The 13,377-nt window shown below is 39.2% G+C and overlaps 1 protein-coding gene across 1 annotated transcript; it reads right to left on the bottom strand.

The window, feature by feature from the left end:
* Positions 1-9,203: 9,203 nt before the first annotated feature.
* LOC107062485 (uncharacterized) lies at positions 9,204-11,673 on the bottom strand. Its single transcript, XM_015313153.1, has 3 exons — positions 10,912-11,673; positions 10,266-10,317; positions 9,204-9,400 (listed from the first exon to the last, which is right to left on the bottom strand). The coding sequence occupies exons 1-3, from the start codon at positions 11,671-11,673 to the stop codon at positions 9,204-9,206; spliced, it is 1,011 nt and encodes a 336-aa protein (XP_015168639.1).
* Between the last annotated feature and the right edge of the window lie 1,704 nt (positions 11,674-13,377).

Raw genomic sequence — 13,377 nt, forward strand, 5'->3', positions numbered from 1 at the left:
AACGAGGAGGAAAGAAATAACACAATCTCTATGAACGTTCCGAGGATGAAACCACGTTGAAATCTTGTAAATATTTGCTTGGATGAAAGGGGAACCTTTAGAGAGGATTGAGGACTGTTTTATTCTTATTTTGGTCGAAAATAATGAGATAAAACAAAGGGAAATCTGATCTTATAAAGCTAAATTGACATATGGGCTAGGGAACCACCTTCACGTGCCTACTTGTGCAGTCTCACTAAATTCTGAATATCTCTCAATTCTGAAGCCTATGGACAAATGATTTAGTGCATTGGAAAGTAGACTCGTAGACTAAAGCTTTATAGATAGGGAGAAAAGTTCCGAGACATTTAACCCAATTTTCAGAAAATTTATCAAAGAACTTACTCTAACTTTTGCCAACTTTTTATTTCTCAACTTGCTTGACTTCAAAACTTAACTTACGATCATTGGGAGACTATATCACCTTATAAAACATCCTTATTAGCATATAAGACACTCTTTGTCTTATCCCCAAAGGTAACGGTTAACTTAAGCGTTCTATATGGGCGGGGTATTAGAATAGACATTCTTTAACTTGAACTTGTTTAAGGGCATCCTTGACCCATAACGTTAGTCTAATTCTTTGATTGTTTTTACCTCTCCTTTGCAACCTTATTCTCCTGAAATGATACGCCAAGTCATATAAGCCTCATACACTCATTCAATGATACATATATTATGCGAAAGAACCATGGGGCACATTCGTCCGCGAGTAAAGTTTGAAGTCCATTTCTTCAAAAGTAAATGGGGAATATGTATTCCCAAAGGGTTTAAAATGTTTTCACATTTAAATAAGAAAGGAAACCTCGATTTCCAAAGGGCCTTCGGGCTAGTTTTCAAAAAAGAGAAATCGCTTTCTAAATGAAGCAAGAGGGGAAACTTTGATTTCCAAGATTGCCTTTGAGCTGAGTTTTTGAGCACTAATCTCAAATCACAGAAGAAGTATATTTTTAAACATAAAGAGCTAGTATCATAGTTTGGGAGTAGTATTGAGTACCGATATGGGGGAGCGTTCAGAGAACCTACATCCCCCATAAACCATGTAGCCATCATGGGTAGAAAAGGGTCATACTTTTTAGATGAATCCTTTTCGCATAGACTAGTGGTTCCACTTAGTAGTTCGTGTCTTATACTTGTGGCAAGGTATAGGATGCACTGGCAGCGTGAGAAAGATCGTTGTATCATCACTATAGCTCTTAAGTGATGGTTGTCGGTTAGAGAAACTCCCACAAAAGTTATTTATGTTCTTATATACACAGTTATTTGTATTTTTACATACATTTCAGAGTTTTAGTGTATCTTTGCATACGCCCAGAGTTGACATCATGTTTTACACAACTTTTCTTTATATTGCACTTGTTTTAAAACTGCTTTATATTGAAATGAGTTCAGTTATGTTGAGTTGAGTTGAGCCAGGTAAGTTCTTTAGTTTCCTTTCAGTTTCTTTTCAAGCTTAAGTTGTATTTAGAATTCCAACTCGCATACTCGTACATTCAATATATTGATACCAGTTGGCCTGCATCTTATTATGATGCAGACGTAGGTAACTAGGATTGACATCTAACGCATCGTTGATCCAGTGAGCAATTCAGAGTCTGTTGGTAAGCCTCTTTGCATTCTAGAGGACTCTTTTTCATTGTTTTCAATTTTAGTATTAGTTTATTAGGATGTCGTGGGCCTGTCCTGATATCCATCTTAGTTGTTTAGAGTTGCACAATTTACTGCACAATTGTGGAAATCTTTTTAGAAGGTTTTGGGTTGAAAGGTGAACTTAAGTACTGCTTTTCATTCTCAGACAGATGAGCAAGCAGAGCGCACTATTCAGACATTAGAAGATATGTTGAGGGCATGTGTGATCGATTTTGAAGGTAATTGGGATGATCACCTACCCCTTATTGAATTTGCATACAACAATAGTTACCACTCTAGCATCCAGATGGCTCCATATGAAGCTCTTTATGGGAGAAGATGTAGATCTCCTATTGGATGGTTTGAAGTTGGTGAAACAGAGTTGATAGGACCAGATTTAGTCCATCAAGGTATGGAGAAGGTGAAAGTGATTCAAGAGAGGTTGAAAATGGCACAGAGTCGTCAGAAATCCTACACTGATGTCAGGAGAAGGGCGTTAGAGTTCGAAGTAGATGATTGAGTATATATAAATGTTTCACCCATGAAGGGTGCTATGATGTTTGGTAAGAAGGGGAAACTTAGTCCCCGGTATATTGGACCTTATCGACTATCCAAGAGGATTGGCAAAGTAGCTTATGAGTTGGAACTACCACAAGAATTGGCCGCGGTTCATCCGATGTTTCACATCTCCATGTTGAAGAAATGCATGGACGATCCATTATTGATCATACCAACTAAAAATATTGGGATCAAGGATAGCTTATCTTATGAGGAGATTCCTGTTTAGATTCTAGATCGCCAAGTTCGCAAGTTGAGAACAAAAGAGGTAGCATCAGTCAAAGTCCTTTGGAGGAATCAATTCGTTGAGGAAGCTACTTGGGAAGCTGAAGAGGACATGAAGAAGAGATATACAAATCTCTTCGAGTTCGGAGAAAATGCAAACCAAGGTACTAATTCTCTTCTTAGTACTCTTTAAATTATGAGTGAGAATGTTGTTTGTTTGCATTTGCTTGTTGGGTGTTTGAACTTGATGTTACCACCCTTAGCCTAGTAAGAGTAATCTCATTCGAGGACAAATGTTCCCAAGGGGGAGATATTGTAACATCTTGCAAATTGAAATAGCTATGAATAAGCTAAGAACTGGAAATAGTCATTTTTGGAAAGAATGAAAAATCTGGAAAATTGTTCAACTTAGGAAAAATGAGTTTTTGGTCAACTTCAAACGACCATAACTCCTAGATTAGTATGAGTTAGGTGTAGATCCAGATATGGTTGTAAATCTCTTGGAATGATCTTTCCAATGCCGCAAGTTTGCGCGATTCTGAGTTCGTATGAGTAAGTTATGCCCTTTGGAAGTAGGGTTGTTGGATTAAGGTAATGTCCAATCCGGTTTTTTAAAGGGTAGTTTAGTCTTTTCATGGCCCTATTATTTTAATCCATTTTTAGGAGTTTAATATGGGTCAAATCAGATTTTAGTCAGTTTTAGAATTTGGAATTTCACGCTAGGGGTAAAGAGAAGAGAAAAGAAGAAGGAGAAAGGGCAAGAATCATCAAGATCGATCAAGATAGTTGGGATTTTCGCCAAGGGTTTATTCCTACCAGATATGTGAGCTTCCATAACGTTGGAATCGTTCTCCCACGTGCCAAGCATATTTATTTCAGTTGGATTCGTCCTAAAGGAGTTTGAATATTGATGATCTTGATACCTATGCTTGAATCCATATATTGTTTTTGAATTTGACTGAGTTGGGAAGTTTCTGAAATCGTTACGTCGTATTATAGAGTCGTTTCGAGTTAGGTTCATAGGTACATTTGTTGAGTATCTGTATCTAAAAGTAATTTAAGAAAAAGAACCGAGTTAAGGTGAATCGGGGATGGAAAACGAAAAAGAAATTTCATCGAACGAAATCTAGTGGTGGTGGCGCGTGTCGGAGCTGGTTCCCAGAATTAGGAATTTTTGTTTCGCGTCGTGGAGCCGTCACAGAGTCTTCTGCCTCAAAAGTCATTTTGAAACTAAATTTTAATATCTCCTCCGCATCGCAGACCCACCCTCAAATATTAATTTACGGTCTTTTCTCATGTTTAGCTATCTAAAATCATTCCTAAACATCATGAGATCTTTCCAATCACAAATCACAATCCTTGAATCCATAATTCAATTCAACGACCAGTTAATAGTCAAGTCAAGAGCAGTTAAGATCAAAGTCAAGAGTCAAGTTAAGGAAAGTCCTTCAAAGTTTTCAAAAATGTTTTTATAAATGTTTTAACTTTGTTTTAAGACTTAAAGTTCAAGTTGAGTAAAGAGTAAAGTTTGAAGTCCATTTCTTCAAAAGTATATGGGTACTATGTATTCCCAAATGGTTTAAAATGTTTTCACATTTAAACAAGAAAGGAAACCTCGATTTCCAAAGGGCCTTCGGGCTAGTTTTAAGAAAAGAGAAATGGCTTTCTAAATGTAGCAAGAGGGGAAACTTTGATTTCCAAGATAGGCTTTAAGCTAAGTTTTTTAGCACTAATCTTAAATCACAAAAAAAACATGTTTTTAAACATATAGAACTAGTATCAAACTTTGAGAGTAGTATTGAGCACCGATATGGAGGAGCGTTCAGAGAACCCACATCCCCCATAAACTATGTAGCCATCATGGGTAGAAAAGGGTCATACTTTTTAGATGAATCCTTTTCGCATAGACTAGTGGATCCACTTAGTAGTTCAGATCTTATACATGTGGCAAGGTATAGGATGCGATGGCAGCGTGAGGAAGATCGTTGTATTATCACTATAGCTCTTAAGTGATGGTTGTCGGTTAGAGAAACTCCCACAAAAGTTATTTGTGTTCTTATATACACAGTTATTTGTATTTTTACATTACATTTCAGAGTTTTAGTGTATATTTGCATACGCCCAGAGTTGACATCATGTTTTAAACAACTTTTCTTTATATTGCACTTGTTTTAAATTGCTTTATATTGAAATGAGTTCAGTTATGTTAAGTTGAGTTGAGCCAGGTAAGTTCTTCAGTTTCCTTTCAGTTTCTTTTCAAGCTTAAGTTGTGTTTAGCATTCCAACTCGCATACTCGTACATTCAATGTACTGATGCCACTTGGCCTGCATCTTATTATGATGCAGACGCAGGTAACTAGGATTGGCATCCGGCGCATCGTTGATCCAATGAGGAGTTCAGAGTCTGTTGGTGAGCCTCTTTGCATTCCAGAGGGCTCCTTTTCATTGCTTTCAATTTTAGTATTAGTTGATTAGGATGTCGTGGGCCTGTCCCGACATCCATCTCAGTTGTTTAGAGGCTTCATAGACAGACTGACAGTCTGTTAGTTAATTCAGTTGTCTTTACTTTTCATTTCATATGTTAAGGACTTGAGTTTGCCTTAATGGCTAGTTGAATGTTCCTTTATAACATTCTAGTTACTTCACAAATGTGTATGTGATGAGTTAAGTCTTTCGCTGAGTTAGTAAGCTAGGCCAAGGGTTCACTTGAGGCCAGCAATGGTCTTCGAGTGCCAGCCACGTGCAGGGTGTAGGCTCGGGGAGTGACATACTCTATCTCTAGCCTAGACCCAAAACTCACCTGATTCTATAATCAATTTCCTAAAGTTCAAACCTAGGGTAAGTCTTAATTCCTCCAATTAGCACAATTTTAATTGTAATCTTATAGTGTAATACACCTAATATGTAATTACCTATCTCAATATATCAAACCTTGATTTATTATATCATAAAAAAATTATAATATTAAGAATTAGGCCACTGGTTACGAAACCAGTGGCAGGCTAGCAACACCATGAACACAATTTAATTTTGACATATAGAATCAAATTGATTAACAATTGCAAACAACATTGTAGTTGTTGGTCATACATGATTGTCTCAACTTTGTAATCACCATTCAACTTTAATTCTTCAACCAATCAGTTCCTTCCTAACACTAACTCTAATCACTATATATACCAACTAAAAATTACTCCAACAGCTAATTCTCTTCTTTCTTTTTCACCAAACGATTCAAACATAATAACAATAATAATAATAATAACTGCATAATCTTGATGTTTGCGTAATCAAGACACAACGATGCAAGTGTCTACAATCATACAATAGTTTAGTAACCCAACCAAGGTTGAGATCGTCCCGAGAGAGTGGTTTTGAGAACTTATAGAAAAATAAAATTAAGTTCTAACTAGTAGTAGCTAAAGACATTAACGGGTAAAAACATTGTAAATTAAAAAGGGGGACACAAGAGTGTCAATTAACAATGGGGGGCGGGGGGTTGTCACAAGTAAGGTAAAAGCAACAAAATAAACAAGAGTTTTCTAAGTAATGAGAGAGGATCCTTAAGATGTGACAGGAATACGGGTTAAGCTAGATTATTGGGTACATGCTTGCGATAGAAAATTTATAGAGTAATAGTGACTAGGCTAAGCTCTATGTGGGAATAAGTTCTCTCTCGAGCAACTTACCCCGTTTCAAATGGGTTCCTCTCGGACACCTACTTACCGCATGAAGACCAGCCTACGCCTTACCCCACTCACTCTCTTGAGCTGAGTGTTAGGATATGGGACTAGGGTTCTCTCTGTCGAGCTGAACCTCATGTTGACCCACTCCTTAGGCCAACAATCTAGTAGTCTTGGTTTCGCGACTTCTCTCTCGAGCAAGCCGAAAACACATAAATAAACTTGCATTTGCAACTACAAATTTGTTAAATTCATCCACAACTACTAGACGAAATCACAATTAAACTACATCTATTCTATCTGCAAACAAGACCCAACAACAATCTTAACCCATATTCGCTAAATCACACCCCAAGAATAGGGGTTTTTAGCCACACATCAAGGGATAGAAATTTATAGCTAAATGAGCTTGCATTCAAATGGGTATGAAGATTTAAGTCTTGTTACAGGCCAAGAATGAAGAATCCAAGAGACCCAAGTCCAAATCCTTGGAGATGAAACACTCTTTTTCTTCAATTCTTAAAAACCCTCTGAAACTCAGAGCAAAAATACTAAAAAGTACTATTCTATATGAAAATTATAATAATTGTTTGACATTTAAAATTATATTTCTAACTAGTATTTATAGTTTTCATAGATTTGTGTTGCAGTGGATCATTTGGCGTCGTTAGTCGGAATTGCCGATCAACTCGGCGATTCACCCTTTGGTGTAGTTCATCACCGTCTTGCACCCGTCCTCAACATCGTCGTGCTCTAGGTCATTGGGCAACATGGTATTGCTTCGCGGAACTTCTCGCTGATGTGCCGACTGCTCTCTTTTTCCGCCGACTTGATCCTTTCCTTCAGGGCTCAGCACACTGGAACAAAAGGCGAATATGTGATCTGTTGGCGATTCCCCGAATGGGTTTGGCGATTCGCAGATCTTCATTTCTTTGTTCTTTTAGTTTCTTTTGCTCCTTTTTGCTCAATCGTGTCCATGCTTTACCTCAAACTTTGAATACTTGAAACTTCAAAGTTTTCTTCAGATATCGAGACAAAACATGTATTTGAGGACACAATTTCTGTTAAAATATAGCCCTAAATGAGTCCAATTTGTGGACTCATCAACACCCCAAATTAAACTTTTGCTTGTCCTCAAGCAAATTCAAGTTCAGCCGTTCAAAAAGGGTGTGTCTAACAGTGCTACACAAGACTCAATCATGAATGCACACAAAAAGACTCAATTTACTTATGCAAAGATCAAATGTGCACTCAAAGATTCAAGTTGTGACTCACCAATATCAACGAATCTCATGCTCACAATACTTGCTTCAAATGCAAGTTCAAGCTCAACTGTAGTGTTCAAATTCCCTCACACAAAGAATGATTTCATATTCACACCATGGTTTTACAGTTTAAAGATTTGGAATCAGATGCAACGCTCACACTCACAAAGAAGAACATAATGCATGCTTTCACCCATTGGTTTGCCCGTAATTTCCAATCAACATTTGTTTAAGCTCACTCAAGATTAAAAAGGTCTTTTCAGGGATTGTAATGGGGTTGAGTGCAAAGGTATGGTCATTTAGGCTCAATGACTTTTATCCATATGACATGTGGTTCATACAACACTTCCTTTCCTTTTCCTTCATCATTTTCATTAGTGCTCATAAGTCATCCTATTATTCACTTCCCGTGAATTCTTTGGAGACCCCATTTCTTTTGTACTTTATTCCACAACTTTCTTTTTCATTCTTATTCTTTTTCTTTCTCTTCTCTCTTTTTTTAGATGGAGGGGTTCCATTTTCTTCAAAACCATGGGTAGGAAAGACTTTCTTGCACTTCTTGACTTTCCCTTTTCTTTTCACCACACCCCCAACTTAGGCTTTTGGCCTAAGTTGTCTATTCAAACTAACCATAACTTCATGAGGATTATGGGTGATGGATTAGAAAGGTCTAGTTTTCATCAAGTTTTCATCCAAGGCAAGGTAAGGCTCAAGGGGTGTTCACGAGAGAATCACACACTCACAAGGTAGGTCACAAAAGAGGTGTATGTCAAATTGGACTCACACTTGTAGAAGTTCCCTAAGATCATATCAAGAGATAGCATCACTTAGTTGACCGGACCAACGGGGCAAATTCTAGGATCTATCATGCATAGTTCACAGGTAAGCTCACCACACTAGGCATGACACTACAGGTTAAACAAGACTCCACACTTTCGCTAGTGTGCAATGATCATCACAAGAGAATCAATTTGATACAAGGCTAGTCATAACGAGATGCAAAGAGTTCACATATTGTCTATGCAACTTCATTTGGCCTCATCGTAGCCGCGCATTCATGTTCGTTTGATTGAGAGCACTATTCAAGTCATCGGTATTGATTGGAACCGAGACTCAATTTTTTGCAAAATAACAGCCACATTTAACACATGAGAGGTGGCAAAATGTTCAAAAAATTCAAATTTTTTCGTAAGGGCCAAAATCGTTTTGCAATGTAAAATAAAAGGAGCCATAAGCTCAAACATCCACAGAAAGCAATATTTAACACAATAATAGCTCAAAGTCCAAATACATAAGCAAAAACACGAGTCACAAATAGCACACAAAAGGTGGGCCTCACCCCACCACAAATAAAAGCAATTTGTCCTCAAATGCAATTAACATAGAATCCGAAATGTAAAATAAAGAAAGACAGAGAGGGAGGTAAATAGGTGATCCTGGCTAATCGGTCGCTCCATCTGTCTGGGCATCAGTGCCTGGTGTGTCCTCCTTCTGACTCTGGTTCTCTACTTCAGTTGTCGTAGCGAGGTTACACATAATCATCTCATCAAAATCATGAGATGGTCCAAAGGTATGTATCACATTGATGAATCCTCGGGCCCACGAAGGGACGGTAGGGTCAGTGGGAATCCTCCTACTGGAACTGGCTTCCTTGCTCTTGGTCTTTGCTTTGGTTTTGTTAGGCTTTTCTGCTTCTCTCCTGAACTTTTGTGATCTTATGTGTCGGGGTGGTATGTCTATTCCTGCAACTTTGGACCTGACCATGTCTGCAAAAAATCTTGTGATAACGTTAGAACATGACACTCTAAGCAGAGATATTCAGTTGTAGGAAGGTGGTCATTCCATTCGGCATGTCGCTGAATAGCTTTGACGAGCCACGTTTAGTCCACCGAAGGTCACAGTGTTGAAGGGTTAGGGGTGCAGACAAAGGGCGATTAAGATGACATTCGGCGAGTCGCCGAGTGCACTTGGCGATCCCGTGCTTCTCGCCAAAATTTTCAGCTGCCATATCAAATAACGCGTGATAATAAGGGCGAGATGGGACGCTTAGGCAAACCGCTGAGTGGTTCGGCGAGCTCGTCACAACTTCACTGAATGACCCAACGTGCCTACTTTTGACCCAACTTCTCGAAATCGGCCCCCAAACCCCGAAAACATAGTTAAAGCATAAATAGCACAAATTTGACCAATACCCACCCATATTCTATGAATACGACCCATCATACATATACTCAACTAGACACGTCGGAGAACAAGATTTCGACAGTGTAAGAAAGATTATCGAATAACAATCGACAATTAACCAATTCTATTCAATCAGGGAGGTTCAATAGATTTTAACAATATCAAAGAGTTTGCAAATGAGTACTATACTGACAAAATAATTACGAGTATTGAGAAGCTAACCTTTTGTACTGATTAAAATGCTACCAAAATCTAGGCGGCAATGCAATCCAAATCCGCACACAAATCAATGAACCAAAATACTCCAAAGGTGCAAGAAATATAAAACTAGAGTGCAGGTGTGTGTTTGGGAAGGTGAAAAAGTGATGGAAAGAGAATGAAGCTAGAACTTTTTAAACCTTTGGCTGAAAAACCGTCCAGTTTTTGTCCATTGGGCGACATTAGTCCCGATCACCGAACCTGTTGGCAATTCGCTGAGTTGTCACTTGTCTCGTTGAGTTTTACAGGACCTTCAGTCAGGAGGAAGATCCAAATGGTGGTCTGCATCAGAATCATTGATTACTCGGCGACGCGCTAATGATTTTCGTTGAGTCTGCTGAGTTTTACAGATCCAAACCCAAATTGGGTTGGATCAAACGGCAGAGTATGTCGGGGTTGCCGAACCTTTCGGCCATTCACCTACCAGGTCTTCCGTTTGCCAAACTGTACTTCTCATTCAAATTCCACACTTTCACCTGCGCAATCAACATACCATTATTTTATCAAAGACAAAATCAAAATAAGAACATGGGTTTTGGGTTGCCTCCCAAACAGCGCCTTAGTTAACGTCGTGGCACGACTCAAGTCCACCTTGAAATCTCACTCTTGGGGTTAGCCATAGTGTCATTAGGCAAACCCTCTTGCTGTCTCTGATTGAGGTGAGACGAGATATGACCCATTTGGGTCTCTAACTGCTTGATTGAAACAAAATGGGAGGTGACGGTCTGGCTAAGGGTAGAAACATCTTCTTTTATGCCTTTCAGCATTTTGTCTGACCCTTCAACTTTGTTGAGGATACGCGAAAGTATATCCTCAGACCTACTACCCTCCGAATCCTTTGGCTTTTGGCGCTCATGGGGAGGCACATATCTGTCCTTCTCCCCATCCTTCCAATTAGGATTTCTGTCTCTCCATTCATGATCCTTCCATCCTTTATCTCTAGCCCAACCTTGGTTACCACCCTGCCTTGGGTAGTTTGAACAATAACCACCACTTTGGTTCGCTAGGAAGTTCGCCTCCTCATTATATAAGGCTTCAAAATTCGCCTCGTTAGGATATGCGCACCAGACCCCCACAACATTGGCTCCACGTGCACTAGCCCCCATGACATTTTTGGATAAAATATCAAGATGTGTCATGATTTTGGTCATGTTTTGGTCTCTCTCATTATCTTTGTCCATCTGCTCCTTGGATAGCTTGAATGTGAGAGGGGAGACTTGGTCTTCACGGGTGTACCATGCCCAATTGATGGCCGTCATGCCATCTAAAAGTTGGATTGCTACTGCATACGGTTGCTGCATCAGTCCTCCAGGTGAAAGTTGATCAGCGACAACTTTATTCACCGAATCCAGGCTTCGGTAAAAGTACTGTAGCAAGATATTATCGGGCAGACCATGAGTCGGGAATTTAGGCACCAATTTTTTAAACCATAGCCAAGTTTCGTGCAGAGGCTCTCCTTCTAGACGTTTAAAGCTCTGGATGCTATCCCTCAGTGACAACATCTTCGAGGGAGGGAAAAATCGCACTTGAAATGCGGTTACCAGTTCCTCCCAAGAAGTAATGGATTCACGTGGTAGCTCGGTTAGCCACTTGCACGCTTCTCCCATCAATGAGAAATGGAATAGCCTCAACCGGACCGACTCCTGAGAGATGTTTTTGAATGAGAATGGTCTGCATACATCTACAAAGTTTCGAAGATGCTCATGAGAATCCTCATGAACCAGTCGGTTGAAAAGTCCATTTAGTTGCAAGAGTTGTAACATGGTGCTCGTTATGTGGAATACTGCATTTCCCTTGACTGGGGGAAAGCGGATGGCTCTAACACCTCCCATGAGATGGGGGCCATTGATGTTGGGCTCTTGGACATCGTTGAGATTTCCAAATGCCGTCTTGGTGGCCTACCTGGCTACCGTTGCTACCATTAACACTAATGCTTTCTGAAATATTCATACAACAAACAAAACAAAACTAAAAATTAGGTAAGTAGACTACAACTAAGAAGAACAAAAATTCTGTTAGTCTAAATTTTTTCAAATAACACCACTCCCCATCCGCAGCGCCATTTTGATGTTTGCATAATCAAGACACAACTTCTGATGCAAGTGTCTACGATCGTACAATAGTTTAGTAACCCAACCAAGGGTTTGGATCGTCCCAAGAGAGTGCTTTTGAGAATTTATAGAAAAATTAAATTTAGTTCTAACTAGTCGTAGCTAAAGACCTTAATGGGTAAAAACATTGTAAATTAAAAAGGGGGATACAAGAGTGTTAATTAACAATGGGGGGGGGGTTGTCACAAGTAAGGAATAAACAACAAAATAAACAAGGGTTTCTAAGTAATGAGAGAGGATCCTTGGGATGTGACGGGAATACGGGTTAAGCTAGATTATTGGGTATATGCTTGCGATAGAAAATTTATAAAGTAATAGTGACTAGGCTAAGCTTTATGTTGGAATAAGTTCTCTCGCGAGCAACTTACCCCGTTTCAAATGTGTTCCTCTTGGACACCCACTTGCCGCATAAAGACCAGCCTATGCCTTATCCCACTCACTCTCTCGAGCTGAGTATTAGGATATGGGACTAAGGTTCAATCTCTCTAGCGGAACCTCATGTCGACCCACTCCTTAGGCCATCAATCTAGTAGTCTTGGTTTCACGACTTCTCTCTCTCGCAAGCCGAAAAACACATAAATAAACTTGTATTTGCAACTAAAAATTTGTTAAATTCATCCACAACTACTAGACAAAATCACCATTAAAATACATCTAATCTATCAGCAAACAAGACCCAACAACAATACTTAACCCATATTCGCTAAATCACACCCCAAGAATAGGGGTTTTTTGCCACACATCAAGAGATTGACATTTATACCTAAATGAGCTTGCATTCAAATGGGTATGAAGATTTAAGTCTTGTTACAGGCCAAGAATGAAGAATCCAAGAGACCCAAGTTCAAATCCTTGAAGATGAAACCCTTTTTTTCTTCTAGTCTTCAAAACCCTCTCAAACTCAAAGCAAAAATGCCAAAAAGTACTATTCTATATGAAAGTTATAATAATTGTTCGACACTTAAAACTACAACTATAACTAGTATTTATAGTTTTCACAGATTTGTGCTGCAGCGGATCATTTGGTGTCGTTAGTTGGAATCACCGATTAACTCTGTGATTCGCCCTTTAATGTAGTTCATCGCCGTCTTGCACCTGTCCTCAACATTGTCGTGCTCTGGGTCATTGGGCGACATGGTACTGCTTCGTGGAACTTCTCGGTGATATGCCGACTTCTCCCTTTTTATCCGACTTGATCCTTTCCTTCAGGGCTTAGCACACTAGCACAAAAGGCGAATATGTGATCTGTTGGCAATTAACCGAATGGGTTCAGCAAATCGCAAATCTTCATTTCTTCGTTCTTTTAGCTTCTTTTGCTCCTTTTTGCTCAATAGTGTCCATGCTTTCCCTCAAACTTTGAATATGTGAAACTTCAAGGTTTTCATCAGATATCGAGATAAAACATGCATTTGAGGACACAATATC

The sequence above is a fragment of the Solanum tuberosum genome, unplaced genomic scaffold (genome assembly GCF_000226075.1).
Source record: "Solanum tuberosum cultivar DM 1-3 516 R44 unplaced genomic scaffold, SolTub_3.0 scf00232, whole genome shotgun sequence".
NCBI classification, from domain to species: domain Eukaryota; kingdom Viridiplantae; phylum Streptophyta; class Magnoliopsida; order Solanales; family Solanaceae; genus Solanum; species Solanum tuberosum.